Raw genomic sequence first — 25681 nt, 5'->3', positions numbered from 1 at the left:
TATTTTTTACCTTGATTACTCTACTTATATAAGTAACCAAAGGCAAAAATTACTTTTCCTTTTTTTTTTTTTTTTTTTTCTGGCTACATTGGGTGCTTGTTGCGGCTCACCGGCTTCTCTAGTTTGGCATGGATCTTAGTTCCTGAACCAGGGCTCAAACCCATATCCCTTGCATTGGAAGGCAGATTCCCAACAACTGGGCTATTAGGAAAGTCCCTACTGTTCTCTTTTTACATAGATTGAGGGAAAAGATTTTGGAACCCTTACCTTCAGGTCTTAGCTTAGTGTATATAAAGAATAATATAGTTAAGTGAAGAGCAGTTAGAACAGTGCCTGGCACACAGGAAATGCCATATGAGTATTCTTATCTCCACCTTGTGTGATGTGTGATTCTGAGGGTTTTCTATGTATTAATTCATGTACTCTTCAACAACTCTATGAGGGAGCTACAATTATCATCCCTGTTTTATAGATGAGGAAACTAAGGTACCAGGCAATTACTTAGTTTGCCCCTTCTGAACTTGGAATCCAAGTAATGTGGCTCTAAAATTCACGCAAATAACGTTTCTGGATCTTAGATTCTATATCTTTTTTTCACTATAAATGGAGCTGAGAAAATACTGTCCTGTCCTTTCCTTTTCATCTTACGCTAGAGCTTCACAGCAGTAATGATAATAACTGAAAGAATGCTTTTGAGCTTTCCTGGGTGCCAGGCAGTGCTCTAAGGCATTTAAAGGTCACAATGATAAGAGATGGGGACTGTGATTCCCAGTTTACAGAAGAAGAAACCAAGGTTTAGAGAGACTGGGTAACTAGCCCAAAGTCACCCAGCTGGAAAATGGCAGTCCTGGGATTTTAATTTGTGTCCTCTGGCTCCAGAGCCCACTCGTTTACTCACTGGATTAAACTGCCCTCTGCTCCTTCAAGGTTGGGGAGTGAAAGTGTTAGTTGCTCAGTCATGTCCGACTCTTTGAGACCCCATGGACTGTAGCCCCCCAGGCTCCTCTGTCCATGGAATTCTCCAGGCAAGAATACTGGAGTGGGTTGCCATTCCCTTCTCCATAGGATCTTCCCAACCCAGGGATCAAACCTGGGTCTCCTGCATTGCAGGCAGATTCTTTTCCATCTGAGCTACCAGGGAAGCCCCCTCAAGGCTGGTGGCTAAACCCCAAACCTCTGTCTTTATCATGTTCTCAGAGAACTTTGAGCAGTTGTATAAGCTCCTTCTTACCTCTCTTACCCTGTACCTGTACTACATGCTCTCAGTACTCTCACTGCTGCTGCTGCTGCTAAGTCGCTTCAGTCGTGTCCGACTCTGTGCAACCCCATAGATGGCAGCCCACCAGGCTCCCCATCCCTGGGATTCTCCAGGCAAGAACGCTGGAGTCTGCCATCGTGTAAATACTGTCTTTCTCTCACTTCCATGTTGCTGTCCAACCTGTACTCTCACTTGCCTTCAGCTGGCATCCTAATTTCTCTTTAGGCTTTGCCTCCTCCTGGGAGCCCTCCTTGACTCCCCCAGTCCTCTCTCCTTTGTGTTCTCAAAGCACCTGCATCTCTGTTATAGCAATGTCATCTTTTATTGTAACTCTACCAGTGAGGGCAGGGGTTCTTTATCTAAGTCTTTGTGTTCTCAAGGCCAAGCACAGTATCTAGTACATAATAGTTTTCACCGAATGTTTCTGCAATGACTAAAAGGATCATAACTTCCTTTCTGCCAGTCTTCCAGCTTATTCAGTTCAGTTCAGTTCAGTCGCTCAGTCGTGTCTGACCCTTTGCAACCCCATGAATCGCAGCATGCCAGGCCTCCCTGTCCATCACCAACTCCCAGAGTTCACTCAAACTCATGTCCATCGAGTAAGTGATGCCATCCAGCCATCTCATCCTCTGTCGTCCCCTTCTCCTCCTGCCCCCAATCCCTCCCAGCATCAGAGTCTTTGCCAATGAGTCAGCTCTTTGCATGAGGTGGCCAAAGTACTGGAGTTTCAGCTTTAGCATCATTCCTTCCAAAGAAATCCCAGGGCTGATCTCCTTCAGAATGGACTGGTTGGATCTCCTTGCAGTCCAAGGGACTCTCAAGAGTCTTCTCCAAACACATGAAAAGATGCTCAACATCACTCATTATTAGAGAAATGCAAATCAAAACCACAATGAGGTACCACTTCACACCAGTCAGAATGGCTGCGATCCAAAAATCTGCAAGCAATAAATGCTGGAGAGGGTGTGGAGAAAAGGGAACCCTCCTACACTGTTGGTGGGAATGCAAACTAGTACAGCCACTATGGAGAACAGTGTGGAGATTCCTTAAAAAATTGCAAATAGAACTATCTTATGACCCAGCAATCCCACTGCTGGGCATACACACCGAGGAAACCAGAATTGAAAGAGACACATGTACCCCAATGTTCATCGCAGCACTGTTTATAATAGCCAGGACATGGAAACAACCTAGATGTCCATCAGCAGATGAATGGATAAGAAAGCTGTGGTACATATACACAATGGAGTATTACTCAGCCGTAAAAAAGAATTCATTTGAATCAGTTCTGATGAGATGGATGAAACTGGAGCCGATTATACAGAGTGAAGTAAGCCAGAAAGAAAAACACCAATACAGTATACTAACACATATATATGGAATTTAGGAAGATGGCAATGACGACCCTGTATGCAAGACAGGGAAAGAGACACAGATGTGTATAACAGACTTTTGGACTCAGAGGTAGAGGGAGAGGGTGGGATGATTTGGGAGAATGACATTCTAACATGTATACTATCATGTAAGAATTGAATCGCCAGTCTATGTCTGACGCAGGATGCAGCATGCTTGGGGCTGGTGCATGGGGATGACCCAGGAAGATGTTATGGGGAGGGAGGTGGGAGGGGGGTTCATGTTTGGGAACGCATGTAAGAATTAAAGATATTAAAATTAAAAAAAAAAAAAGAGTCTTCTCCAACACCACAGTTCAAAAGCAAAAGCCTCCTTAATTATATTCCACATAAAGTTTTCTCTTGCCTGAATAAGACTGATTTGCATGTTTATTGCAGAAACTTTTAAAAATAAGAGATTACTATGTGTAGGACATTGGCCTAAGCTTTGTGCTTTTTTAAAATTGAAATATAGTTGATTTACAATATCGTATTAGTTTCAGATGTACAACATAGTGATTCATTATTTTTATAGATTATGCTCAATTTAGAGTTATTATAAAATATTGGCTATATTCACTGTACTGTACAATGTTTCCTTATAGCTTGCTTATTTTGCATAAGCAGTTTATACCTTTTCCCTGTTGTATCCCTCTCCCTTTCCCTCTCCCCACTGGGTATCTACTAGTTTGATCTCTATATATGTGAATCTGTTTTTTTATTTGTTTTTATTTTCCAGATTCCACACAGAAGTGATAACATAAAGTATTTGTATTTTTCTATCTGACTTATTTTACTTAGCATAAAATGCTCAGGTCCGTCTACACTGTTGCAAATAGCAGAAGTTCATTCTATTTTATGGCTGAGTAGTATTCCATTGTATACATACCACATCTTTATTCATCTGTTGATGGACACTTAGGTTGCTTCCACCTCTTGGTTATGAACATTGGAGTCCATGTATCTTTTCAGATTAATGTGTCTGTTTTCTTTGGACGTATACCCAGAAATGGAATTGCTGGATCATATGATAGTTCTAATTTTTGTTGTTTGAAAGCTTCCATACTGTTTTCTATAGTGGTTGCATCAATTTACATTCCCACCAACAGTGTACCACTGTTCCCTTTTCTCTTCATCCTCACCATTTGTTATTTGAAGAATTTTTGATGATAGCCATTCTGACAGGTGTGAGGTGATTAACAATGTTGAGCATCTTTTCATATGCCTGTTGGCCAGCTGTATGTATTCTTTAGAAAAATACCTATCTGTATCTTCTCCCCTTTTTAAATCAGGTTGTTTGGTTTTTTTGATAGAGTTGCATGAGCTATTTATATATTTAGGCTCAGTGATTTTATATAAGAAACTGCCTGCCAATGCAGGAGACACAGGAAATACAGCTTCAATCCCTGGGTCAGGAAGATCCCCTGGAAAAGGAAATGGCAACCCACTCTGGTATTGTTGCCTAGGGAATCCCGTGGACAGAGGTGCCTGGCAGGCTACAGTCCATAGATTCACAAAGAGTCAGACACAATTGAAGCAACTTAGGACACACGGAGGACTTTTATATAAAGATTATAAAATCTAGTTCCTGGCTCCAAGGGGTTCATTCAAGACTAAAAGAAAAGAAAATACCACAAAGACTGAGATATAAATAAATGAAAATGGGGGCCACCAGAAGAGACACACCACTTCCCAATGGGACAGTGTAGTCCGTGTTTAAGGGGCAGTTATGACCTGGATGGGCACTGGGATCTTGACTGTGTGTTGGGAAGTGGGGGAAGATGAGGATAAAGCTGGATTAGAAGAGTCCTGGAGGCCATTTAGGAGTCTTGACTTGGGGCAGTGAACATACCTGAATGCTTTTGCTTCAAGTTATAGCAGAATCAAAACTTTATTTCACAAAGATGAAGAGTGCAGCTACATTATGTGTGCAGGGGTTTTGCATGGGAGAGAATGAAATTTCCTTTTCTGCTCCAGGACCTATTACTTCACAATGGGGGAGGGATTAAGACTCAGTGAGGCTGGTACAGGATTTGTGAGATAACAGAGATTTCAAAAATGACCTTAGGGTCTCATTGCTTCAGTAACCCATGGTTAGTGTGGTGAACTTCCATGGTTTATCCATCCTTTTCATATCAGTAAAGAGATTGGCTTTAATTTTTATCAGCCATATGACCTGGATGGTTTACTTGACTCCTCTAAGCTTTAGTGTCTCATCATCTAAAAAATCAGGGATAATAATAACCTAGTTCCAATCCTAATCTATTGTGAGGACTAAACAAACAAACAAAAATATCATACAAATTGCTTAGCTGAATGGTCAGCATATAATAAACACTTGGTAAATGATACTATATTCCTTGGTCCTTAAGTAAGGACAAAATATTGGACAACTGTTTCTTTTCAGACCAGTACCAAGTGGGAATTAAAAATTTCATTAACTCTTGAAGGTCTCATTATCGTGGCTGTAATTAACATTTTCAACTGTGACTGAGTATGTCCTTTCAGGCTATCAAAACAAACAGTGTTGACTGGTTTAGGTTTGGGAGCATGGTTTTTGTAACTCTGTTGGGAGAAAGCGTAGAAGGGGTGGGGGCGGGGAGAGCAAAAATCAGCAGCTTTGATGATTATTTCCAAATCTTTCTTAGCTCAAAATGATTTTTTAAAAAAACTTCCATTCCCTTGTCACCAGAGCTGTTCCAACAAATACTTGTGGGTAGCGCCTACTTAAGGTAATCAAAGCAGTTTAAACATTAATTGAACTTGATCACTCAAGCACTGTTAGCACCAGGAACTGACAGATGAAGACTGCTGCCCACAACCTTACAACAAAGCCCAGTTGCTTACATTAAATCAAATCCCAACGGCAGTCAAGGGCCCACATTTACAACCCGGCTTCCTCTGGCCACTAAATTTCTTTGTTTATCATGTTTTGTAATATTTAGAAATAATTTTAATTCTTTCTGTATCGTTCCTAGAGAGTTGAGTACTTGTTAATGAATTTGGAGTTCATTAGGGAAAATGGACTAAGGTCATGGGTTTTGAAAATAGTCACAAAAAGTGTTTTATGTAGAACCAGGCCTGCAGTTTTGATCTTTCCCAGTGATATAATTAAGGAAGAATCTTAGGGCAACGGCTGCTGTCAGCAGCTACAGGAGACAAAAGTAACCCCACCTTCAATGTCCAGACTCGAGCCTCCAGCATCTGGGGAAGAGCTGCGGCTCCTGTCATGCTAGGTGTTGTGTGGCAGCTGGTGTTGCCTCTATACCCTTCTATTCCACCGGGGTGGAGAACCACGCCAGTTGGCACTACTGGCTCAAGAGAGTGTGTGTCTACAGAGCAAGTCCCCTGTGGGCCTGTTGCCAGCTGTGAAGGAGGGAGCCTAGCAGGAGCCCCAGGTTCTGACCCGGTTTTGGGGACCACCACTAAACTACCACCTCTAGCTGGTCATGTCACTTCCGTTCTCCCAGCTTATGCATCCTCACTTGTGAAATAAAGGTTTGACTGTGGCTAACTTTATTTGGGGGCTCCAAAATCACTGCAGATGGTGATTGCAGCCATGAAATTAAAAGACGCTTACTTCTTGGACGGAAAGTTTGAAGGAAAGTTATGACCAACCTAGACAGCATATTAAAAAGCAGAGACATTACTTTGTCAACAAAGTTCTGTCTAGTCAAGGCTATGGTTTTTCCAGTGGTCGTGTGTGGATGTGAGTTGCACTATGAAGAAAGCTGAGCGCTGAAGAATTGATGCTTTTGAACTGTAGTGCTGGAGACGACTCTTAAGAGTCCCTTGGACTGCAAGGAGATCCAGCCAGTCCATCCTAAAGGAGATCAGTCTTGGGTGTTCATTGAAAGGACTGATGTTGAAGCTGAAACTCCAATACTTTGGCCACCTGATGTGACGAGCTGACTCATTTAAAAAGACCCTGATGCTGGGAAAGATTGAGGGCAGGAGGAGAAGGGGACAACAGAGAATGAGATGGTTGGATGGCATCACTGACTCAATGGACATGGGTTTGGGTGGACTCTGGGAGTTGGTGATGGACAGGGAGGCCTGGCATGCTGCGGTTCATGGGGTTGTACAGAGTCGGACACGAATGAGCGACTGAACTGAACTGAAATGATGGTTGTCAAACTGCAAAGCCTGAAATGGTCTTCTGTGTGTGGGCTCAGGGGATGGGGGCAGAGGAACCTGTGAAAAACTTCCCAGGGTAAGGGTCCTCACTGAAAATGTAAGGTTTGGAAACCCCAGCCTAGATCTCTGAATCTCCTTCTCGCTCTGAATTCAGCAATGCAAGCGGATCAGGGACGAACCCCTTGACACCACCAGCTGGGCCCGGGCGCTTTTCCTGATTGTGAATTAGGCCATTTGACTTCCCTTCACTGACAGCAGGGGTGGGGAGAGAGCCTGCTTTTCAGTGAGACTGAAAGACAGGGCCTCCCAGGAGGAAACCTTCAGAATAATCACAAAGAGCAGAACAGGTTTGTTCTGTTTTTTCCCCTTGATAAGTAAGTGAGCAAACTGTGGTCCATTCCATAATGACTGTTCATTCATTCCTCTTCACTCAATAAACATGGGACAAAGTCTTCTGTGTACAGAGATCTGTGCACAGACCTAAGAAACAAGGATCTTAGAGTCCAGTGATAGGTATAAGAAATGGCCATATGTAATACTAATAGTAATAGAAGGCTCAGTGCCCTGAGAAATACAGCTTTGTGGGAATTAGGAAGTTGAGAGAGAGTAGGGGAGGAGGGAGGAGGGCAGAGTTTAATTGGAAAGGATCATTTCATGCAGGCCTTGAAGGAAAAATTGGGTTTAGGCCTAGGATGGAAAACATTCCAGGCAGAAAAACTTATGCTGGCTCAGAGGCAGGAAGATGGAAAACATGTACAAAGAATGATGAATAGTTTAGTTTGGCTGGAACCAAAAGCCTGGCAAGAAGAGAAGTGGTTGGAAATGGCCGTTGGTGGGTGTCTTAAAAAAACACTGTCTTTGTCCATTTTAGTCTTTCCAAGGTTGTATCACCTGATTCCAGATGGTGAAATTACCAGCATCAAGATCAATCGAACGGATCCCAATGAAAACCTCTCCATTAGGCTTGTGGGAGGCAGTGAAACCCCTCTGGTCCATATCATTGTCCAGCACATTTATCGTGATGGGGTGATAGCCAGAGATGGCCGGCTCCTGCCAGGAGACATCATCCTAAAGGTAGAGACTGTGGCTGTGGGGCCATGAAAATGGGCTTAATAAGAGTCACTTCTGAGCACATCATTGGATGCATGGGTTAGGGTTATGATGGGTGAGTGGTTGGACAACACTAAAACACTAACATAAATGTGGAACCTTCACTTTCCATAGTTATTAGGTTGATATGACTCTTCATACAAGATTAGTAATTTTCAGTGGGTCCCTAACCCTTCTGTCTTGTTCTTCTGACCTCTTTCTCTCTCTGTATAAATACTATCTCTATATCATTTTGTCTCTGTCCTCCTCCTTCCTCTTCTCATGTCTTCCCCTCCCCTAACTTTCTCTACCTCTTCAGTCTTCTCTCTTCCTTCTTCTCCCTCCTCATTCTTCCTCTCCTACCTCTTTCTCCTACTTTAAGTAACAGTACCATAAAACAGTATAAAACTGTAGCATATTAAGTTGTTTTTAAAACAGATTACTGGAACATTTTGTATTTTATCTAATCACTCAGATTCACACACTCCCCTAAAGTAAATTTCCTATAGCTTAATGACCCTTCAGCAAAGAAAAAAAAAAAAAATCCCTAAGCTATTCAGCCAACCCACAGACATTCCAGGGGAGACAGGTGGTGGAACAGAACGCCTTGGGCATTACTGTCCTCTGTGGCTTGGCTGAGGGTAAGGATGCTCGGAAGAATTTTCAGTTGAAGAGAAAGGACAAAGGAAGAGTTGTTCATCAGACAGAAGTCTAGCATGTGCCAAAAGTGATAAGGAAAAATCCCTCCCTTGGTCATATATTTCCTGTCTGACCCTCAGATGACAGTTTCATCCTATCCCTTCTGGGTTGCTGACAGGCCAGCTCCTAACACATTATGTGCTATTTCTCTGGCAAAGAAATTCTTATTTTTTGGAATAAGAGGAGAAAGAATTTGAAGCAGTTATTGTAGAAACACTGATATTCCCACTGGCCTCTGAGATGGAGTACGAGGCAGGGCCCATCAACCTCAGGGGACGATTGGCCATGCAATTAGCAACACTCTACATGGCTTCCCTCCAGTTCTATGGAAGCTATGCTGCCTGGGAGGGTTGCATAAGGAAAACATTTTGATTCTTGTGGCCTTCAGCTGGCACTTGCAAGCAAAAAAGCTGCCAGGACTGTTTAGCAGGCGACCCTGACTTTCTCTTGGCCCGGGTGTGATGGGGAAAGCTGGACATGGGATAAGGTGACAGAGCAGAGAAAGGCCTTTGAGCTCACCTGCGCTTGAACAAAGGTTCTGAGCCTTGTCCACACACGAAGGAGCCTCCATGCATCCCTGGAGATGCAGCAGAGGACGGGCAATTGCACGCGGCAGGCAGGCCCGGGAAAATCTCACTCAGCGACTCTTCTAACAGTTGGCTGCCGAGTGCGAGAAATCTTCCCAAACCATAGAAATTCAAGAAGGTTGTTTCTCTTCTGTGGGGCCTCCTTCGTTAAGAACAGTGCAGTGCTGCTGTGAAAGTATTTTCTTCCCAAGCAGTGACCACCACTGGGGGCCGAAGCCTTGAAGCTGGGTCTGCCTAGAGTAATTAAAACCAGAAAGCCCCACACAGCATCAGTCCCACAGATTATTAGTGAGGCACAAATGAGTGGGCCGAGCTGGAGGACATTTAAGCAGTTTAATAAGGGGACCCAGCCTTTCAGTAAAAGAGCCTAAAACTTTCATTTACGTCGGTTCATTTGAAATAGTACAGAGATTTTTTTTTTCTCTTTTATTGAGAACATGGGCAAAAGACCTTGTAGGAGACTGCCTGGGGACTTCACAGATGTACACACTGTCACACATTCACACACTTGCCAAAACACAAATACATGTATGTACACATACATTCTCTGTGTCACACACACACACACATACACACACACCAGTGAAGCCTAGAAATTCCAGTACAGGTGACCTAGGGAGAAAAATTCATTTGGAGATGTTTGGAAAGGAAATGTTAGCTCAGTTTTATTTAAATAGCACTTTAACATAATCATTAATCAAAAATTTTCGTTTCTTCTTTGGCCTTCTCCCACTTTTTCTTCCTTTTCCTTCCTCCCTCAGCCAAAAAATAAGTTTAGCAAGCAACAGCAATGAGGGTTAGGACCATATAATTAAACTTGAGGGCCTATGTAAGGACAAGGCTGAGAAAAGATTCTGTCTGCTGAGACAGAGAGTTGAAAAGGTGTGCAGGTAACAGTGGAGGAAAGCTGGGTTACAAGTCCTGTTGGAAGATGGGGTATTTGGGCATTTGGACAGAGAAGAAGGGGACCGAGCAGAGTGGTCCTTTAGGAAGGGCCCTGGTGGGTGTGCAGGCAGGGCCTTTTAGGCAGGATTGTGGCAGGTGGATCTGATGGCTCGGTGGCTCCAGATTCGAGGTCCCCTTCCTCCAGGTCAACGGGATGGACATCAGCAACGTCCGGCACAACTACGCCCTGCGCCTCCTGCGGCAGCCATGCCAGGTGCTGCGGTTGACCGTGCTCCGGGAGCGGAAGTTCCAGAGCAGGACCGACGGACAGCCCCTGGATACCTACGGGCCCCGGGATGACAGTTTCCACGTGATCCTCAACAAAAGCAGCCCAGAGGAACAGCTTGGAATAAAACTGGTGCGCAAGGTGGATGAACCAGGGGTATTTATTTTCAACGTGCTGGACGGTGGCGTGGCAGACAGACACGGCCAGCTGGAGGAGAATGACCGTGTGTTAGCCATCAACGGGCATGACCTTCGGCACGGCAGCCCAGAAAGCGCAGCTCATCTGATTCAGGTAGGTCACAGACGAGTACACGATCCTGGTCAGAAACTGCCAGCGTGAGCAGGAGTGCTCGTCACCTTGAGCCACCTACCCTGTTTCTACCCGGAGTAACATGTAGTGCCTCCTTTTCAAAGATACCCGGGGTAACATGCAGTGCCTCCTTTTCAAAGAGTCTGGAGTGAAGGGCCAGATAAGAACATTGCTCCAGCAAATGATGTGTCTCAGGGTCATGGGCATTCTGTTAGTGTTGCCAGCCATCCAGTCTGACTGCAGGTAGACCCATTGGGCTCTGTTGCAGCCTCACCAGGTTAAGATCACTCAGGGTCAGCAGGGTTGCATCATCCTTGTACCCAGTATGGTAGTCACAGACCTTGGGGTCACGCAAATACACTCTGAGGACATCCGGTGTGCTACTCACATAGAGGCTGGGCCATGTGCCTTTCAATGATCCTGTGGATCAGAGACCATGGTAGCACTGGCTAAGTTTGAGCCCCCTCTCCATGGCTAAGTCCGAGCCCCCTCTCCATGGGGGGCTCTCCCCTCTCCAGCCCTCTTCAAAAGCCCATGGGAACTCAAATATGAGCCTAAGGAAGCCCTCTGTAAGAGAGGCATGCAAATTATTATTACTCAGGCAAATAGAGCTCATGACAGCCTGACATTGGTTCAAACTAATTCACGCTCCTGACAGGCATGATGCCACCAAGCCCCAGCATGCATCTTGTAAACTTCAGCTGGATGACCTTGAGTTTTTGTTGTTGGTTTTCTTTTTAAATTGAAGTATAGTCGATTGACAATGTTGTGTTAGTTTCAGATGTACAGCAAAATGATTCAGTTTTACATGTATATATATACATGTTCAGTTCAGTCGCTCAGTCGTGTCCAACTCTTTGCGACCCCATGGACTGGATGTGTACCTATATAGATATATAATATATTTTATATATGTATAAAATCTATTCTTTTTCAGATTCTTTTCCCTTACAGGTTATTACAAAATATTGAGTATAGTTCCCCATGCTGTACAGTAGGTCCTTTACGCGTTCTACGTATAGTGGTGTATGTATGTTAATCCCAAACTCTTAATTTATCCCTCTCCTCTCCTTTGGTAACAATAAGTCAGTGGATTTATTTCTGTTTTGTAAATAAGTTCATTAATATCTCTTTTTAGATTCTACATACTAGCAAGATCATATGATATTTGTATTTTTCTGTCTGACCTCACTTAGTATGATAATCTCTAGGTCCATCCATATTGCTGCAAATTGCATTTTTTAATTCTTGGTTTCATTAAAAAAGTAATATTTTTAACTTTGCTGAGTATATTTCATTATACATATACCATCTTTTCTTTATCCATTCCTCTGTTGATGAATATTAGATTGTGTTCCTGCCTTGATTATTATAAATAGTGGTGCTATGAACATAGGGTTGCATGTATCTTTTTTAATTATAATTTTCTCTGGACATATGCCTAGGTGTGGGATTGTAGGATCATATACTAACTCTATTTATTTAAGAAACTTCCATACTGTTCTCCATAGTGGCTGTTACCAATTTACATTCTCACCAACAGTGTAAGAGGGTTCCCCTTTCTCCACACCCTTTCCAGCATTTATTTGTAGACTTTTTGATGATGGCCATTCTCACTGGTGTGAGGTGATACCTCATTGTAGTTTTGATTTGTCTTCCTCTAATAATTAGTGATGTTGAAGATTTTTTTCATAAGTCTGTTGGCTATCTGTATGTCTTCTTTGGAGAAACATCCACTCAGATCTTCTGCCCATTTTTGATTGGATTATTTGCTTTTCACCATGAGTTTTTCTAATATTCACTGAGCTTCCAGCTTTATTCCTAGAGACAGGCTTTGTTCTGGACTCTTACATTCTAACCCTTCTGTTTACTTCATTTAGCCAAAATGTATTAAGTTTTTGCTTCTTGGCTAGTTCTGGATTGCGTTCAGAGAACAGGGAGATGATAACCTCTTAGGTTGCTCTCCCAAAGGAGCCCACAGTTTAGTAGAGGTGGTTTTTTTCTGAATGACGGCCATGTGGTGTGATACTGTGTCATGGAGAAATTAAGCGTGATACTGGTTCAGACAAAGGAGAGATTTTTTTACTTAGTGGGGTCTAGAAATTCTTCACAGAGAAGGAAAATCTTGCACTGGGATTTTGAGGATCAGAAGGGGTTCTCTAGGTGGTTGAGGCAGACAGGGTCATTCTAAGGAGATACAACACAAAAGAATGCTTCCCCTAAAGCCAGGTAGGGAAATGGTTAACACCTGGAGTGTGGTATACAATTTTAAAAGCAACAATAGATAAGGTAGGAGTGGTAGCTAAGGGCCAGATCATGTAGAGTTTTATAAGTCATGCTAAGAAGTTCGGACTTTTCCTCTAAGGCCATGAGGTATCATTGGAAGGGTTTAAGAAAGAAAGTGACATGATTTTCTAGAAAGATCTCTCTAGAGGCAGTGGAAAGCTCATAGGAGAGGGACAGGAATGAAGGCCTTAAGATGTGTTTGTGGTTATCCATACATCATGTCAGCTTCCCCTTGGTGGGTTAGAATGAAGAAGTATTCATTCTTCAAGTATAGAGAGTCAGCAGCAGTAGTTGAGTGGACCTTGTATCAAAGTTCCACAGAGGATGACAGTCAGAAGACAGAGCCTCCCCTCAAGGACTTGATCATCTCAGTACAAGACAAATCTGCCTACCCTTGGGTTCCAGTCATGGAGTTCTTCCAGGTGTTGGCAACTCTTTTCACTATCATGTGTGTTGTATCTTATCTCTGTTTTGGGGGAGGAGAACCAAGTAGTGGATGAAATTATTGCCATTTTAGATGTGGAAAGCCTGAAGCAGAGGGTGCAAGGGGACTTCCCCTATTTCTTCCATCCATCAGGACAGGAAGGCTGCATGGTGCTTTGGCCCCTGATCTGGGGCTTTCGATGGTGTCTCATTTCCAAGGTCATTCTCAATCTGGTGGATGCCCATCTGCCCTAAGGGGCCTGAGGTCATGCCCTGTGGAGCCGATGAAGAACAAACCAGAGTTGCAAGAGGCATTTCCTTCTGGAGTTTATGTCATCCATTCCCAAGTTCACATGCCCAGTCCCAACTTTTCTGAACACCACCCTTACATGGCCAATTGCCTACTTGGTATCTCCATGTGAATGTCTGAAAGCCATCTCAAATTTAATATTCAAAAGTGAAACCTTGGCCTCTCCACTCTCCACCCCTTGCCAAACCTGCTCTTCCCCTCAGTCTTTTCTTAACTCTAGAAATGACAACATCATTTACTCAGTTACTTAGAGCAAAAAGTATCTTGACTCTCCTCCACATCCCCTGCCTGTAATCTTTCTCACCTCCATGGCTTCCATCCACCAGGCTGCCATCACCTTTAGTCTGGGCTGCTGCAAGAACCTCTTGACTGGTCTCCTTGCTTCCATCTCCACTCTCATTCAGCATTTAGAATGACCACTTTACAGAGTTAATCCCACTATATCACTTTCCTGCCCTCAGCCATCCAGTACTTCCCAAGACACCTAGATTCAAATACCAAATCCTTCCAGTGCCCAGCAGAGCCATGTAATCTGGTCTTTAGTTGTCTCTCCAACCTCATATCTTAAGCAAATGGGAGGATTTCTGGTACTCTCCCCCTTGTTTAACCATGTTCTTCTTAACACTGCCTTCTTTCTATTGCTACTCCTCAAGCATTTTAGGAACTTTCTCAACCCAAGGCTGATGATCTTGCCTCTCTGAAAGACTCTTCCAGATATCTGCATACCCTTGCACTTCACTCAGGTCTCTCTTCAAATGTTACCTCAGAGACACCTTCACTGACCATCCTGCTTAAAGTAGCATCCCCTACCCTCAATTCTATATCCTCTAATCTTATGTGCTACTAACAAATTATTTGATTAATACCTGCCAATCTAGCATAGTATAGTATAGTATTTTACCTTGAGCAATTAGAGAAATGTCTGGTAGTAGAGACACTCAGCAGGTTATGTTGTTGTTCGGTGGCTAAGTTGTGTCCAACCCTTTGCAATACCATGAACTGCAGCACACCAGGCTTCCCTGTCCTTCACTGTCTCCTGGAGTTTGCTATATAATTCACACATTAATTTCATCTCATAGGGATATTTTTTGTCAAACCGTTTACTGAAGAAAAAGCACCAAATCCACTTTTACATTATTTTTCCCCAAGGTAAAAGTCTTTTTGTCCCCTTTGAATTTGTTCAGTTATTATTGGTTGAGCACCTTCTAAATGTCAAGAGGTGTGTAGGACAACGGTGAACGAGACTGACGCAGTCCTGGCCTTGTAAAGCTTAGACTACCTTCCCATCTCTTCCCAAATACAGTCAAGTCAGCACTGAACAGGCAGTCTAGCCTGTATGTACCAATGGGTGAGAACAGGAAATAGACAATGTTTATGAAAATATTAATCCATGGAAAATGAAGAGCCCTGCTTTTTGTCTTTATTAAGAAACTGTACTCTCAGCATGCCTTTTCTCTTTAAAAAGCAGACTCTTGGGTGATCATCAGTTTTTTCCCTGTTATACTTGTCAACTCCCTCTGCAGGTCAGTTTGTGCAGCTCACAGTCTAAAGATCACCTGCCAACTATCCTTCGCAATAGACAAAAGAAAAACTCCCTTACTCATGTCACTTGGAAAAATCTTGATTACACATGGCATTCGACTTTTGTAGATTAGTAACAGAAGAGGAAAAAATTTTTTCCCTGAGAACGTTAACTTATGAAATAAAATCTTGCTTAACAGTGGGATTTCCTAAAAGAGTCTTCTGCTTACCAAACAAAGCCAATGTGCTTTGTAGGCAGGGGAAGAAGAAGGGGGAAGAAAATTGGGCCAAATGAGTTGGAAAAGAAATGGAAAAAGTAGAATGCTGAGCAAACTCAGTTAAGCGACCTCAAGTGTGGATTTTATTCATGAGATACTTGTAACACACACCCGGCTGGGGGGATTAAACCAAATGCCCTTGAAAAGTTGAGAGTCAAATTTCCAACCAATCCTTGGCTGCACTGGCCTGGTGTGTCCACTCCATGAATCATGTTTGTCTTGCAAAGAAATTCCCAGACAACATGCCCTTTTGGTCATGTTTTTACCCACAGTCCCACGCATTCTACCTTTTTCTACATTATTTCAGGGAAAAGTTATTACAGAGAAGCCACAACTGTTTTAAATTTGACCAACTTTACATATGTAGAACCCTAACCTTGGCTTACTCAGCAGAAGCCCTAAGTACCAGACCCCAGAGTTAGGCTGAAAGTTGATCGCCTCTTGGAGAGAAACCCGGTGGAGATGGAAGCTTCAAATATGAGGCACTTGACTTATTTAGAACTTAGTACAACTTTATTTTTCTCTGTTGTCAATTTTAGCTTTTTGAGCACCATGACTAGAATCTCTGCATGAAAGGGACAACTATCTGGTGTCATACCTAAAATAATAGAACAAAGAAATATGGCCAGAGATTTCAGACCCTGGGCCATCTCAGCATCCCAAACCTGGAAGGTTCCACGTATATCCATCCAGTATTCAATATGAGAATGATTTCTGCTGAGAGTTATACCTGCTTTGAGATGCTCTCATCTACCTGCAATTCTGAATCCGTGAATACATATCTAGGAGTTCAAATGTATACACAGTTAATAAATGAAGAAAGCAATGATGGATTTTAAATTCGAGTATCTCCTTTGTGCCCTTTTTTCTTAGCCAACTTGCCATACTTGATGCAGAAGCTGAAATAATTCAAAACCATTTGCAGAGGTTGTGATAAGAGGAGCTCTCGTTAATATAGGTCTATGTGATTTTCTTTCCCTTTCACATGAATTAATGTTTAAGTGAGAAGTTATTTCACTAAAGAGCAACTGCCAACCAGGTTCTTCAGACTTTCTAGAAGGATATAATAGGCTTTTAAACAGATTCAGAAATTAAATAATAATGGACTACTCACATTACCTACACTTGTTCTAAATAGGTGGTTCCAATTCCTGAGCTTAGGGGCAGGACTTTTGTCCCCAGGAGCCAGTAAGAATTGCCAATGAAATAAGAGTTCTGTGTGTGTATATGTGTTTTACAGATTAGTGCAGCTAATATAATCCCTATTTAAACAAATTTTCTTAATGTGGCATGGTAGTAAATTTAAAGTACATAAGACTAAACAGTATGTAGATTTTTAAAACATTCTTCTTGAGCTGAATTCTTAGAGTCCAAATGACTTTTAACACAAAACTCCAGATTCCATGCATTCATGGTTCAAGCATGACTCAGAATGTTATGAGTGAATCTTCTGCCTAGCTACACTGCAAATATTAGGGGATCTCGAAACTTCACCATCCTTCCCCAACTCTCACTACCCTTCCCCACCTCTCATGTCTCCACACATGATTTTGTTTTGTTTTTTATTATTGTGGAACGAAATCAATCAGAGTAACTTCCAGTTGCCATAAAAGAAATGGCGTTTGAGGACTTAGGTCATTCTGCTGAGGTTCAGGACCTAAATTCTTATTTTGACCTTGTCATTGACATCTGTTTGACCCTGTATTAGTCAGACTGTCCGTTGTTAATCTCTTAGCACTTAAAAAAATACACTTCTGGGAACATAAAGATGTACATGGAGCTAAAGTCTAGTGGGAAAAATAGATCAAATTGCTGTCTCAAATCTCCTCTTCTACCCTCATCAAACCCTAAGGTCCTATTCATCACTTTTCCTCAAAGCCTCCTTAATCTCCTTTTTTCTTGGCACAACTCTGGTCACCCTTAGCTCAAGTGGCTGCTGCCTATCTAAAAGACATTCACAATTCTCTTTAGACTGTGCCAGGCTTTCTATGTGCCAGGAGCTAAAGTCTCAATGGTGAATTAGTCGACATACCGGATTTGCCTTCACCAAGCTCATGTTATACAGACTAGTAATTAACATTGCCCCATGAGCTCAACCCGGAGTTGTAATTCTGGAGCCCCCACCTTACTGCCCAGTGAGAGAGATTTCTTTTAACTTTTTTATTCAAGCATGGTTGATTTGCAATGCAGTTTTAATTTCTGCTATATAGTAAAGTGATTCCAAACTTCCAAACCCCTCCCTTGGCAACCACAAGTGTGTTTTCTGAATCTGTGAGTCTGCTTCTGTTTCTTAGATAAGTTTATTTGTGTCACTTTAGACTGCACACGTAAATGATAATCATGTGATATTTGTCTTTCTCTGTCTGACTTCACTTAGTATGATCATCTCTAGTGCATCCATGTTGCTACAAATGGTCTTTTTCATTTTTATGGCCAAGTAATATTCCATTGTATATACATAACATCTTCTTTATCCATTCATCTTGTCAGTGGACCCTTAGGTTGCTTCCATGTGTTGGCTGTTGTGAATAGTGCAGTTATGAACAGGCAGGCATGTATCTTTTGAATTATAGTTTTGTCTGGATATAAGTCCAGGAGTAGGACTGCTGGATCATCAGTTCAGTTCAGTCGCTCAGTCGTGTCTGACTCTTTACGACCCCATGAATCGCAGCATGCCAGGCCTCCCTGTCCATCACCAACTCCCAGAGTTCACTCAGACTCATGTCCATCAAGTCAGTGATGCCATCCAGCCATCTCATCCTCTGTCATCCCCTTCTCCTCTTGCCCCTAATCCCTCCCAGCATCAGAGTCTTTTCCAATGAGTCAACTCTTCACATGAGGTGGCCAAAGTATTGGAGTTTCAGCTTCAGCATCAGTCCTTCCAATGAAAACTCAGGACTGATCTCCCTTAGGATGGACTGGTTGGATCTCCTTGCAGTCCAAGGGACTCTCAAGAGTCCTCTCCAACACCACAGTTCAAAAGCATCAATTCTTTGGAGCTCAGCTTTCTTCACAGTCCAACTCTCACATCCATACATGACCACTGGAAAAACCATAGCCTTGACTAGATGGACCTTTGTTGGCAAGGTAATAGGTAGCTCTATTTTTAGTTTTTTGAGGAACTGCAGTACTGTTTTCCATAGTGGCTGCACCAGTTTACATCCCCAGCAACAGTGTAGGAGGGTTTCCTTGTAGGGAGACATCTTTCTGTTTCTCAGCTCTTCTCTTGCTCACTGGCAGAACCTTCGGGCAAGGATTTTGTTTCTGTACCTCACCGTGAAGTATGTTGCTCTGTCAGCAGGAACAGCTGAAAACTGTTGCTTTGCTAGCATATCAGTGGGTAACCCTGTTCGGATGCCTCCTATTGCCTACATGGCTGTGTATGGTCTGTGTGCCACACGTGATCTCAGAGGCAGGCTGCACTGCTGTGATGTATTCACAGCAGCATCTTGGGAAACTCCCTGTCATCTTTCAATTAAGCAGCAATAACCAAGACAGACACCTATGGAGTTCTTGGCCCCATAGAACAGAGACAGTCTTTATGCATATGTGAAATGACAGAATGGGAACTCCATAAATGAAGTCCTGGGTGCAGCTGGTCCATCCAAAAACAGTTTATTCTGCTGGTCAGACCATGCTATATCTTCTAGGTCTAATTCTCTTATACACACCCAACTCAGCTTTATTAGAGTGAGTTCAGAGTTCATGTTTTTGAGGCGACTTGTTTGTTAAATATGAAAGAAACTAGAAATCCTTGACCTGGAAAGGAGAAGAGCTAAGGGAAGGTCATGAGATTTATTTTCAAATAGGCTTGTCACATGGAAATTGATTGGGGTTGCCTGAGAGGACATGGCTAGAACCAATGGGCAAGCAAGAGAAAGACAAATTTAAATTCGACCTAAGGGCAAACTTGCTAATTAGTGCTGTCTAAAAATGGCCTGCACCACCTTGGGACACAGTGACTTCACTGTCATTGGATGCATTGACGCGCACACCGGGTTACAACATGGCAAGGAGTTGGAGGGGAATTGAAGCAGGCTGCCCATCAGTCAGTTCAGAGTCCCCTGTGTCAGGCTTTTGTATAGAATGATACTCTGCAGCATTGAGGGGGCAGGAGTGTGGTAACTCTTGAGATTTTTTGAAGCTAATATGTCAATGCAATGACCAAACCCACACAAATTACAGTTTACCAAATGTTTTATTTAAGCATATATGTGTGCTAAAATACAGGCTACCCCAGTGCAGCGGTGAAGAATCCACTGCAATGCAGGAGTCACAGGAGATGCAGGTTCGATCCCTGGGTCGGGCTGATCCCCTGGAGGAGGATATGGCAACCCACTCCAGTATTCGTGCCTGGAGAATCCCATGGACAGAGGAGTCTGGCAAGCTACAGTCTATAGGTCACAAAGAGTCAAACATGACTGAAGCGACTCAGCATGCACACATGTATGCTTAAATATGTGTGTGTATAAATATATATATACATGTGTCTGTATATATGTGTATACACACACACACACACATATAAAGCAGCAAATGCTAGCGTGCATTTGGTTTAACTCCAGTGTTTTGGACATGAATAGGTAGAGAATTTGGCTTGGTCACCATACGTTTAAGTACAGGTAGTCTATCAACTCTTGCTCTCCCCTAACTAGCCTCCATATAGACCATGCCACTGTGGGTCAGTATAGAGTCCTACTCTGCTCTGGGCACAGCTCTGTAGAACATCTGTCCTGGCCCCTGGTGCAGTGGCATCTTTGATTTCCACCTCTCTACTCTGTGAGTCTGAGTGAACCCCGGGAGTTGGTGATGGACAGGGAGGCCTGGCGTGCTGCGATTCATGGGGTCGCAAAGAGTCAGACACGACTGAGCGACTGAACTGAACACTGTGAAGAGCCTGGTCCTTGTTGCATCCTGACAATCAACTGAAGTGGGTTTTGTAGAAAAAAGAACCATTTCCAAGCTGAACACAAAGGAAGATGCTTGCCCTGGGAAACATCAGAGTAGCACTCTCAGACTCTTCTTCCTTCTAGCTATGAGGGATGGGATTGTATTATTTTAAAAAGGGCTAAATATAAATGAGGCTGCTGGACTATGCTTGCCTTTTGTGACCTCTGCTTACTCTCATCATATAAACATGATTGGCAGCTTTGAGTCAAATCTCAAAAGAGCAGAGGTCATTAAATGAAACAAAAGCAAACAAGCTTTTCTATGAGAAATGCTGTTCAGTTTTAGCCTTCTGGTTTTCTCTGAATATGAGATTTGTCCTGTTTTTTCAGCTAGGAGTAATTGGTCCCACTTCAGGAGACTTTTATGCATGTTACTGATGTCTCATTCTTGGCACCTGCTTCAGACTTTTCCTGAAGTAGGACAACCCCCTGAGGGCAGAAGCCTTGTCCCCAGGGCTCTTAGAGGCTAGTCTAAAGCAGACACCTGTCAACCATGGGGACAGAATGTTTTTCAAGAGGCCTGCCAGCAAGTGGAGGTCCACAGGGGAGAAGGTGGAGGCCATTAGAATCCCTTCCCCTTAACCAAGGAAGGCAGAAGAGAAAGTTAAGGCTTGGGTGGTTAGAATAGAAAAAATACGGTATTGCAGTCAGACTGTGCAGCTTGTAACCTCTATGTCCAGAATTTGTCTGGATCAAAATTTAGACTGTTTAAAGAAGAGAAGGGGCTTGCTTCCCTGGTGGCTCAGAGGTTAAAGCGTCTGCCTGCAATGCGGGAGACCTGGGTTCGATCCCTGGGTCGGGAAGATCCCCTGGAGAAGGAAATGGCAACCCACTCCAGTATTCTTTGCCTGGAGAACCCTATGGATGCAGGAGCCTGGTGTGCTACAGTCCACAGGGTCGCAAAGAGTCGGACACGACTGAGCGACTTCACTTAAGGGGGAGAAGAGAGGAGAGGAAAATTACCTCTAGCTTGGTGTGTTACTTGAGTTGCAATTGTTAAACAGTTCTTTTGCCCAAATTACAGCATCCCAAGAGATGCCAGAAAGAAGCAGGGCCCCCTCTTCTTTTGAGAGTTATTTAAACAACAGGTCTGCTGCCCCCCTTCCTCCTGGCACAGATTATATGGGTATGAAATAAGCCAGTTCTTGCCATTCTCTCCTTCATTCAGTCTTTCTATGATCCCCCTCCTTCTCCCACTCATCCCACATTCACACTACATTCAACCAGTGGAAAGAAAGGCTATCTGGTGCTAAGGGCTGTTTCTCAGCCCTAAATCCAGCTGCTCCTGAGAGTTAAAGCCAGGATAAACACATTAGCCCATTTTCCACCTTCAACTTCAAATACTTGGAAAGAAAAAGCATCAAATAGCATCTCTCTGAGAGCAATTTATAAGGTGGCTGGTAAGAGCCTGGGATCTAGCCTTGCAGGGAATTTATTTCCAAGTAAATTGATACCAGGGTTATTTATTGGAGTGTTATTTCTGCCAGAGCCGGCATCTGAAAATCCAGTGAGAAATTCATGCTAGAAAATGTGAATTAAATAGCTCTTACAGGCTACTCCTTGGCATTTGGGATATTGCCTAGTGAGTTGATTCAATCTGTCTCTGATTTTCTCAATTCTTATTAGGTGCTTAGGCCTGCAGCTGCTGCTAGTCCAGATTGAACACAGCACAGCACGTGGGCCTAGACACAAACCTACCACTGAGATCTTTCAAAACGTTGGAGTTTCCCTGAAGATAAAGAGCATATTTGGACTCAGCAGCTGAAGTTTTGACTTGAATGTTTGCCACTTCTTATCTTTTAGTGACTTTTGCTTCAAAAGGTTCCTAGAGATAACCTCATTTGGATAAGTGAGGCTTACAGTATAAAGAAAAAGCTATTACAAAATCCTCTTCCAAGAATTGAGTTTAGTTGGCTAGTACCATAGTTCTTCATGTCAGCTTACTTCACTGTTGTTTCCTGGCCTTGTTATTTTTATCCTGGTCTGACACAAGCTTTATATATGATGAGAAACACCAGGGAATTCGAGATAGGCAAATGAGCAGGGGAGACGAGTATGTAAGTGATGACTGGGCAGAGCAGCAGAAGTGATGATCAAGCTTGATATGAAGGAGAGGGAGTGAAGGACTTAAACTTTCTTTGTAGGGTTTTCTACATGTATGTGTAATGAGTCATGCTGGCCCACCATCCACCATGATGTTTACAACAGGCACTGTACTTTAGCAGCTGTTTTTTAACATTCATCTAATTTATAACCACCCAGCTGATGACCTCTACGTTTCTAAAGAGTCCTGAGATATTAATAGAAGAATGTAAAGCCACAAAGTTTTGGGCTAGGTGACTGTAGGGATCTGATTTCATTGGTGGGGTTCTCATTGCTTAAGATTTTAGAACAAGGTCCTAGTTCCTGAGAGTGACTTACAGGTCACAGGAAAGAAGAGGCAGAGAGGCAGGAAGTGAACAACTCCACTCCCATTGTCTGAGCTCATGGAGAAGAACATGGACTTTCCATGGCCTCTTTTCATGACCTGACTTGTCCATGGTCTGAGAACCGTGCCTGTGAAGGAAGAGGGCAGGTAGGCCGCTATCCACCTGTGCTGTGATGCTAGTGGCTAGGGGAGGGGATGTAGAGGGAAAACGCCTAGAACTTAGTCTTCTCTTCTCCACCTCCCTTGTCCCCAAACCTAATCTTTCCTGGTTTCCAATCCAATCCAGCCATGCCTCAGCTACAGTCAGCTTTTATTCAAGTGACAGGGAGGTCAGCAGGCTCCTTCAGCCTGGACCATCAGGGAGCCTTGTTAGGTATGTTTCACAGGTCCAAGGTTTCCTCTATCTTGCCTGCAGTTCTGGAACCTCTGTAGTCAGTGGTTCTAGAATAATGACCCCATGTGTTCTCAGACACAAGTGTAACAGCGGCAGAGAGCCAATTGGTAGGTTTATGGTGTGGAATCAACCTTCCTAATAAGCAGTGCAGCTGCTCTTTGTCAGGGTACATAGCAGAGAGGACTGGTCAACACAGTTAGTGACTGTTACATTTAAAAAAAGGATCAAGGCAAAGGGCTTTAATCAGGCTGTGTTAGAGCCTGCTGTCATCCTCAGATTTCTGAAATGCTCATCCTTTCCAATACTCAGCTGTTTGAGGCTGTCACTCACAGGATTCGTATTCCTGCAGTGGTAGTGTTGCCATCACCAACTCCATTTTCCTTTACTCTTTACCTTTGGTCTTAGACCTTGGGCCTGGGATTTGAACTAGGCTACAGATTTACACAGCACACTCTGTTCTAGCTGGAAAGTTCTTCAGTTGTGGCTTGTGTGCAGTTCATTAAAAATAAGTTAGCAATGCCCAACAGTGTCTTTTCAAAGACTGTTGAATGAGTCAAATATTCCTTAGTTTCTCCCTTTGAAGTGATGTTCGTTACCTAAAGTACAGGGATAAAGGAAGTAACTCAAGTTCTTGCCAAATTACAAAGTGGGTATAATCATGGAGAATGTGAGAAATCATTTTTTTCCATAAAAAAGGTAAAACCTTGGGGAAAAATGGATACAGGTCTACGTTGACCGAGTCCCTTTGCTGCTCACCTGAAACTGTCACAACACTGTTTATCGGCTATACCCCAACACAAAAAGTTAAAAAGAAAAGTAAAACCAGACTCACATCTCGGTAAGTCATCGGTGCTGGATGTTTAGGATGGAAGCTCCAAGTGGCTAACGCCTGTGTCTCATCACGCAGGCCAGTGAGAGGCGTGTTCACCTCGTCGTGTCCCGCCAGGTTCGGCGGCAGAGTCCTGACATCTTTCAGGAAGCCAGCTGGAACAGCAACGGCAGCCAGTCCCCAGGGCCAGGGGCCAGGAGCAACACTCCCAAGGTGAGGCCCAGCCGGGATATGTCCACTGGTCCTGCAGGGAGCTCTTTCTTGGGAATCCTACACACTTGAACATTTCTAAGTGTCATCTCTGGACTTCATCACTTAAACACTGTTTGACTTGTCTTGTAAAAAACAAAAGCCCCAAATCCCATCTTCGCGACCTGGTGAGATAACAGGTGTCTCCTGTCCAAGGAGGAGAGGGAAAGGTACAGGAGTGTTTTGAAACTGGATCGTGAAAACCAGACCTCATATGGGGACCTAATTTCTAGTCTAAGCCAAATGGATGTCTTATTTTTAAAACAGGCGTTTTGTTTAAGGATGGTTCCCATTTATGTTGAAATGAGGAAGGTGGCTTGGTTTCTGGCTTTTGAAGTACCCAACCTGCCTGAAAATGAATGATTCTCTGCTATCTTTTTTTTTTTTTTGCTGCACCACAAGTCAGGCAGGATTTTAGTTTCCCAACCAGGGATCAAACCCACGCCCTCTGCGGTTTGGAGCATGAGCGTTAACTACTGGACCACCAGGGTTGTTTCCCCCTTCTATTTTTAGTGTGTTTATTTTTTGCAAGAATACCCAGGAAGATAATAAAAACATTCAAGTTCAGGTAACATTAGGGAGTAGTGGGGATTGGGACAAATTAGAGTGTATGCCCTTATGGTTTTCAATTCCAGAAAAACTTTAAAACACTGTGGATGAAGCAGAATGCCTCCTTCAGGTCAGCAATTTGTAGCATCTTTAAGTGAGGTGACTCAGGCCAATGTGTACTTTTGCGTGTGGCTTTTATTTGAGGAAGTACTGTACCCTCCCCATTTGGATGGGTATCTAAGTAACACAAACCTTGCTTAGTCCTATGCCTTGGCTTGGCATCCTACCGTGATGGCAATGAGTTTCTAGCTGTCATTTCTCCTGAGACCTGGTTTCATTAATCACTTGTCACTAAACTCTTATAGGTAGCCCATTCTTCTTGCAACAGATATTAGGAATGCCTACATTCTATATCGGGCTGTATTTCAGTTTGGAATCACTCACAAGTTGGAGTTTTTGAGCAATGTATGCAGATTTTTTATTTTGGAATATCTGTTTTGTATACTGTTAACTACATAGCCTGCACCTCGCCTTCCTCCAGCCAGCCAGCCAGCCAGCCATAAATCCATAAATTTTAGGTTTGTTTACAATAAGCAATCTAGAAAAACCAAGTACCTCCTGCTAAAACCTTTTATGGATAATGACTACCTGGTGTCTTTTTGATAATAAATACCATTAGTGTTTAAACTAAACCAATGGTATCTGTTAATGGAAAACTGGCTTATTAGCTCAATTATTTATTTAAAGTTTTAGTGTGAGTTAACTAGACCATATTATATTCTGGTTCATTAAACCACTAAGAATGTGGCTTCCACCAGCACTGT

The 25681-nt window shown here is 43.1% G+C and overlaps 1 protein-coding gene across 5 annotated transcripts in view; it reads left to right on the top strand.

Annotated features, from left to right (window-relative positions):
• LNX1 (ligand of numb-protein X 1) overlaps positions 1-25681 on the top strand; it is a 191642-nt gene that overhangs the window by 153983 nt on the left and 11978 nt on the right. For all 5 annotated transcript variants that reach the window (XM_060417115.1, XM_027970996.2, XM_027970998.2 and 2 more), the window contains 3 exons: positions 7658-7860; positions 10252-10623; positions 24138-24272. In XM_060417115.1, coding sequence (XP_060273098.1) covers positions 7658-7860; positions 10252-10623; positions 24138-24272 — 710 coding nt within the window. The remainder of the gene's footprint in view (positions 1-7657; positions 7861-10251; positions 10624-24137; positions 24273-25681) is intronic.

Source organism: Ovis aries, chromosome 6 (assembly GCF_016772045.2).
Source record: "Ovis aries strain OAR_USU_Benz2616 breed Rambouillet chromosome 6, ARS-UI_Ramb_v3.0, whole genome shotgun sequence".
Lineage (NCBI taxonomy): Eukaryota > Metazoa > Chordata > Mammalia > Artiodactyla > Bovidae > Ovis > Ovis aries.
This window is presented reverse-complemented; position numbering and strand designations above follow the sequence as displayed.